General features: G+C 51.8%; 1 protein-coding gene and 1 pseudogene across 2 annotated transcripts; both read right to left on the bottom strand.

Annotated features, from left to right (window-relative positions):
- Positions 1–135: 135 nt before the first annotated feature.
- Positions 136–1,545, bottom strand: LOC149370281 (uncharacterized). Its single transcript, XM_089561090.1, has 2 exons — positions 1,400–1,545; positions 136–737 (listed from the first exon to the last, which is right to left on the bottom strand). Exons 1-2 carry the CDS (start codon positions 1,543–1,545, stop codon positions 440–442), a joined length of 444 nt encoding a protein of 147 aa, XP_089417216.1. The 3' UTR covers positions 136–439.
- On the bottom strand, positions 136–6,208 carry LOC149370280 (uncharacterized; annotated as a pseudogene). The gene is made up of 2 exons (XR_016285690.1): positions 5,532–6,208; positions 136–2,273 (listed from the first exon to the last, which is right to left on the bottom strand). The product of XR_016285690.1 is annotated as an uncharacterized LOC149370280 (transcript).
- Between the last annotated feature and the right edge of the window lie 728 nt (positions 6,209–6,936).

A 6,936-nucleotide genomic window follows, 5' to 3' on the forward strand; every position in this document is an offset into this window, starting at 1 on the left:
GCTACCTTGCGTGGCCCAGATTGTAATGTCATCCGCATAAAGAGCGTGATGTATCCCGGGCAAAGAAGACAATTTGGAGGGAAGATGAAGCATTGCTGTAGTGTTCGCAGGTCCCGGCAAGTAAGAAGCGATAAGAACACTGCGTAGTACTTTATTGGGCAACAGCTGAGATGCGTTCTCCCCGGCGCTCATGCAGGCGCTCGCTTTTGTAGAGCCGCTGCTTGACGTCACTTGGCGCGTCATCACGCGTCTCACTCGGTCCACACGAAACGCCGGCACGCGTCTCACGCGGCTCGCACAGAACGCCGGCCCGCGTCTCGCTCGCCTCGCACAGAACGCCGGCCCGCGTCTCTCTCGGCTCGCACAGAACGCTGGCACGCGTCACTTCCTCCACCGCAATTTGGAGAGTCACGATGGCTGGTATCGGTCAGGCGGCTTCCTAACTCGCTGAGGCCTGGTACCGCCTCGTAGGGCTGTTTCCGCTGACCACGGGTGCAGGGCTAGCTGCGGAGACAGCGGTTGATGAGGGTGGCGGACAATCTGGAAGTTCTGGATGACAGATGTCGGCCCCCTCCCCCACCACAAATGGTGACGGCGTGTTCGCAGCTGAGGCTCGTAGCAAATGGTCCTTGTGTCGCCTCCACGTACAGGATCCGTTGGGTGTCTGCACCTTGACCTCGTACGACACTGGCCCGGTACGCTGCACGATAGTTGCTTTGAGCCACCTTGGTCCACTCCTGAAATTGCGCACCAAAACCTGTTCATTCACTTGAAACACAGTATGATCAGCACTTCGCAGCATCGTTTGCTGAAACTGGCTTCCTCCGACTGTACGCGACAGGGCGGGCTTTAAAGCGTCCAGACGACTGCGCAGCTCACGACCAAGGAAAAGATAAGATGGTGTCTGAAGTGTCGTCGCATGCGGTGTGTTCCGATATGCCATCAGGAACTTAGAAAATGTTTCTTCAAGGCTTTCTGTGGCTGGGCCTTTGCGTAAGGCGTTTTTTACCGTCTGCACAAACCTTTCAGCCAGCCCATTGCTGCTCGGGTGATAGGCAGAAGTGAAAACTTGCCGAACGGCGTGCTCTTTCATGAACGCTCGGAGCTCGGATGAGGTGAACTGTGTGCCGTTATCACTTACAACAGTCTCCGGCGCGCCGTATCGAGCGAACAAATCACGTAATCTTGCTATGGTGGCTTGCGCGGACGCACATGTCATGACGTACTCCTCCGGCCATTTTGAATGCGCGTCTACAGCCACTAGCAGCATATGATTACGGAATGGGCCCGCAAAGTCAATATGGACACGTGGCCATGGACGCGTAGGCCACGACCACGGGTGCAATGGCACCTTTTGTGGCATGCTGCGCTGCTGCAGGCATGGCATGCAGTGTCTCACTTGATTTTCGAGGTCTTTGTCCACGGATGGCCACCATACGTAGCTTCGGGCGAGTTACTTGCTTCGCACGATACCGGGATGTCCCTGGTGTAGCTCCTCCAAAACTGGAAGTTGTAGCTTTGGAGGCACGACCACAGGCATTCCATGCATCAGGCACCCTTCGTGGATGGTCAGTTCACTGTGTCTGTCAAAGTATGGTTTCAGCAATTTATCAACATGCGAAGGCCACCCTCTCTTGGTGAAGTTCAAGACTAGGTTGAGAACAGGATCACGAGCTGTGTGGCGCGCGATGTCTTTGCTTGTCACCGGAAGAGATGCCAAGCGAAGCGCATAAAATGCTTCACTCGTGTTGTCCTCACCGTCCGTTATTCCCAACGGAAGTCGCGAAAAACAATCCGCGTCCATATTGTCGGCAGACTTTCGGTAGACAAGGTTATATTTGTAAGCTGAAAGCGTTACAGCCCACCGTTGTAGTCTTGCGGCCGCTATCGCTGGAATGCCGCTCTTCGGGCCGAGAATTGTTTCAAGCGGCTTATGGTCAGTGATTAACGTGAATTGCCGACCATAAATATAGAAATGAAATTTCTTGATGCCGAAAATTAGGGCAAGCGCCTCCTTTTCGATCTGGCTATAGTTCTGTTCAGCCTTTGATAGAGTCCTGGAAGCGTAAGCAATTGGTCTTACCGTGTTGTCTTTCATAACGTGCGATAACACGGCGCCGAGCCCGTATGCAGACGCATCGCACGACCGCTGCAGCGGTAGTTCCGGGTCGTAGTGCGCAAGTACTTCGGCTGATGACAACACTGCTTTGATGGCTTGAAATGAGTCCTCGCATTTTCGGTCCCAGGACCAGGAGGCGTCCTTCTGTAACAATCTGTAGAAGGGTTTTGCAAGCGTTGCCAGTTGTGGCGTAAACTTGCCATAGTAGTTAATGAGACCAAGTAGGGAACGCAGCTGTGCCACGTTAGTAGGCGCCGGGGCTTTGAGGAGAGCTTCAACTTTTTCGTTTGTTGGCTTAATGCCAGTCTTACTGATAATATATATTATCAGTATGTCGAAGATACTGAAGACTTTCCTTGAAAAACTCGTATTTTTGGCTCTTGACTCTGACCCCTTTTCGCGCTAGTGTTTGAAACACAGCTTCAAGGTTTCTCAGGTGCTCTTCGGCAGTAGCTCCTGTCACAAGAATGTCGTCCAGATAACATATTACTCCTGACAGTCCCTTGAGTATGTTATCCATAATACGCTGAAACAACGCAGGTGCTGAGGCGACTCCGAAGGATAGCCTGTTTACAGAAAACAGTCCTTTATGCGTATTCAACGTGAGAAGCTTTTTAGAGTCCTCCGACATTTCTACTTGTAGGTAGGCTCTGTTCAGATCCAGCTTCGAAACGTACCGCCCTCCGGCAAGTGCAGCTAGTATCTCATCAAGCCTGGGGAGAGGATACTGCTCTGTGTCTAGAACAGTGTTCAAAGTTGTCTTGTAATCTCCGCACACCCGTATTGTCCCGTCCTTTTTAACAACCGGCACGATAGGTGTGGCAAACTCGCTAGTAGAAACTTGCGTAATGACGCCCATTTCCTCTAGCTTCCGCAGCTCTTCTTCCACTGCCGAACGTAGTGCGAAAGGCACGTTTCTAGCTTTGAGAAACTTTGGACGTTTTTCCTTAAAGGGGTGGAGACACCAAATTTGTGGTTCGCGCGTTCTTAGTTTCAAACGTTTCTTATGGCTCCAGGAAGCATGATACACACTCAAAGATTCATATATTCACAGTGAATAATTTATTATAGCATTTTTAGGTGAATGATTTTCGGTTTCGGTTTTGGAACGCCGAGTTGTACAGTGACATCACAGAGGGGGAAGATCAACTGCTTCGCTTGGTCACGTGGGCCCACAAAAAGTTGTGACGCACCTACTGCTGCATCGTCTGCTTTCTCACACACGTGCTGACCAGCGCATGAAAACAAACAACTGCATATCTAGTCCCAGCAGCTCGGATTCTGACAGATCTGATTCCAATGAGTGAGGACATCGACTTTTTTTTGTTCGCACGCTAATATCGCCTTCGCGGGTTCGCGTGAGGATGCGAAACACTTTGCAAAATGCCAGTAAGCATCGCTGCGCCGCTCTACCCAAGCTGCGCCCACAACCGGTGTCACACTTCGCTACCGTGCAGCAGTACCTGAGCGCTGCTTGGGATGGTGTACAAATACCACAAGAAAAGACAAGGTCGCCTTGTTATCAGAACTGCCAGCTATACTCGAGCAGCGACAAAGCATGTCTGCTTATGTTGGGAGCTTTCGACAACGGCACCGCTCGCGGGCGCTCCGGGCGACGAGCTCTGCTGCTGCCTGGCTGCCGTGGTCGTCGCTAGGCCTATAGCCTGTTTTGCAAGCGGCCGGCGCTTCGGAAGTCGCCTGCGCTATAATGAAAGGCCTACTTTTCACAAATAGCTGTAGTGTTAACAGAATCATCTCACAATAAAATAATAGTATGGTCAATCTCATCGACGCCTTCGGCAGCGGAGCTAGCGGGCGCCAGGCGAGCCGGACCCCAACGTCGCGCCAGCGGCAGCTGCTAGGCGCGGTTGTTGCAAGAAATTTGCTCATATCACAGTTGTTACCTCTACCAGCAGCTCAGTATTGGTCAGCGATCCTCAAAAATGACACTTTTTTCACATTTCTTGTCCCATGGTTTATTATTTACGTCAAGAACACTCTTTAGCTCGCTTTTATGAAGTCGGCAGACGGTATCCAGGCTGACCGACCGGCCGGCAGACTCGGCGTACTTCACGTCCTCACAAGAAAATACAAAACAGCCATGCTACCAGAAAGGATGCTTTCTAGCTTCGAGATACGACAGCATGATTGTGCTAAAAGGGGATCTTTCGGCAACGACACTGCCTGAGGCAACGCCGGCCGACGACCTGCGCGCTGGTCCCAGACTGCCCTAGTCGTCGCTAGGCCTAGCTGCTTTCGCATAGACTCCGCAGCTGAGGGCGCTTCGGGACTGGCCAGCGCTCAGAAACGTGCTCCGCTCGGCACCCCTTTACTGTGAACTCGTCCCATAATAAAATATATGTTCGATTTCTACGACGTCTTCAGCAACAGAGCTAGCAGACGGCAGGCGAACCGCACCAGGTAGCAGCAGCACAAAACCGGCTATGGGATGAAATTTGCATGCATATCGCAGTCATCACTTCTACCAGGAACTCGGTATTTGCCAACGATCGTCAGAAACGATGCATTTTTGATATTCATATATCCCAGGGTTTGCTATGAACGTGAACAAACAATACTATCGCGTTCTTCAGATGCCGGCGTTCGGCACGAAGACTGGCGCAGGCCGCCCGGCTCCAAGGAGTGCGCCCTATGTCATCATGACGCTGCCGCTCTCCGCGCTCGCATTGGCTGCCGCTTCTCGTCGTTGTTGTTGCCGCGAGCGGCCCGCCGTTGACATCTAGCAGGCCGGACGCAGGCAACGAGCTGCAATCGGGCGTTGCGACGCTGTTCGCAACGGCGCGCCACAAACCGAGCGAGCGGCGGTTAGCAGCAAACGCGGCTCGCTGGCGCGGCGACTGCGCTCACGCGGCTGTGCCCCGCTCATCCTACGTCACTGTATTTTGGTATGACGTCACTAAAACTTTCGGTTTGGTTGGTTTATGGGGTTTAACGTCCCAAAGCAACTAAGGCTATGAGAGACGCCGTAGTGGAGGGCTCCGGAAATTTCGACCACCTGGGGTTCTTTAACGTGCACTGACATCGCACAGTACACGGGCCTCTAGAATTTCTCCTCCAAAGAAATTCCAGCCGCCGCGGCCGGGATCGAACCCGCGTCTTTTGGGTCAGCAGCCGAGCACCATAACCACTGAGCCACCGCGGCGGCCACTAAAACTTTCATTTTTCTGCACCCCCTGTGACGTCATGGTTGATGGCGCTAGCGATGGGTCTAGATCGTGAGAATGAGCATTTAGGTAATCTTTGGAACCGAATTAAAATATCTTTTAAACGTTTGTTGCGTCGAACACCTGGCTGTGAGTGCCCTTGCATACATAGGAATCCCATAGTAGGCTTTTTATAGCTTCAAAATTTGGTGTCTCCACCCCTTTAAGAAATAAGGTAGCTTGCTCACCTTCTATTTTGCCAAGGGTGTCGTCGAAAATGGTGCTATATTTGTCCAGGAGTACTTTCAGACGCTTGAGGTAGTTTTCTTGGTTTGCATCAAGGTGCGAATCGTTACATAGGTTGTGCAAACTGCAGATTTCGTTCCAGTCCAAGCGCTATGTTCCCAGCCACTCGCGTCCTAGAAGAGCTGGTCCGCCGTAGTCTACGACGTACAACGGAAGGTCACCGACTTGATCCTTGTACCTTACGGCTGCTTTGAAGACGCCGATGGGCTGGACAACTTCTCCTGTGTATGTTTTCAGTCGCAGTTCCGTCGGTTCGAGTCTCAAAGGCGGTCTAAGCCTCTTGAACTGTTGTCTTGATATTACAGACACCGTCGCGCCTGTGTCTAACTCCATTCGCAAAGGTACACCTTGAATTTCGACATCGACGCTGATGGGACGCCGGGCTTTCTGAGACAGCGTCTGAAGGCTTCCCGTGTCGTCACTTTCAAGAGTGCGTATCCACTTCCTCGAACTCGTTGGCTTCTGCTTGGGACCACAGCAGGCACGCTGAATGTGACCTTTCTGGCCGCAGTTCATGCACATCTGCTATGTGTGGACAGGCGCGGGAAAAATGCTTGTCGGAGCCGCAGCGATAACACTCGAAAGAATGCTTTCTTTTGGCTGCGTCTTCAGCGCTCATTTTGTGGAAGTCATCGACAGCTTCTCTAGCGTGCGCTTCTTGAACATTTTTCTTAGCTTCTTCCAAAGCGAGTGCACGTTCAACGGCTTTTTGGAACGTGAGCGTTTTGTCTTCTGCAAATAAGTATCGCTGAATGTCGGTGCGGAATAAACCACACACAAACCTGTCACGAAGTGATTCGTCCAAAAAGGTTCCGAATTCACAGGTCTGAGCTAGTTTTCTGAGCTCGGCTACGTACTGTGCGATGCTTTCATGTTGCAGCTGACATCATCTGTGAAATTTTGCTCGCTCTCCGATCACAGACACTCTCGGGGTGAAGTGATTGCGAAGCAACTCAGTTAGCTCCTTGAACGTCTTTTCTGACGGCTTATCTGGTGCGGTCAGAGATTTCAAAAGGCTGTATGACTTCGGCCCAAAGACGCTTAGCAAAGCATGCACCTTGAGGTCTTCTGGAACTTTGTTCACCGCGAAAAAGGAAATTAGGCGTTCTTCGTAAGATAGCCAGTCACTCACAGTTTCGTCGAAGGCTTCTACTTGACCAATCTGACTGGAGGCTTCCATCTCAGACGTCTTGTCGCCTTTCGTCGTAGGTGCGGTTTAATCGAGCGTTGCTCTTCAGACTATTGCCTCTGTACTTCGTTGTCCAGCTTCAGCGCTTCTTTTCTGCTTCTTGCCTTGCTTCCACCATCCTAGTCGCCAGTTGTAGTGTTCGCAGGTCCGGGCACGTA

The sequence above is a fragment of the Amblyomma mixtum genome, chromosome 1 (genome assembly GCF_055824585.1).
Source record: "Amblyomma mixtum isolate Tamu chromosome 1, ASM5582458v1, whole genome shotgun sequence".
Classification (NCBI taxonomy): domain Eukaryota; kingdom Metazoa; phylum Arthropoda; class Arachnida; order Ixodida; family Ixodidae; genus Amblyomma; species Amblyomma mixtum.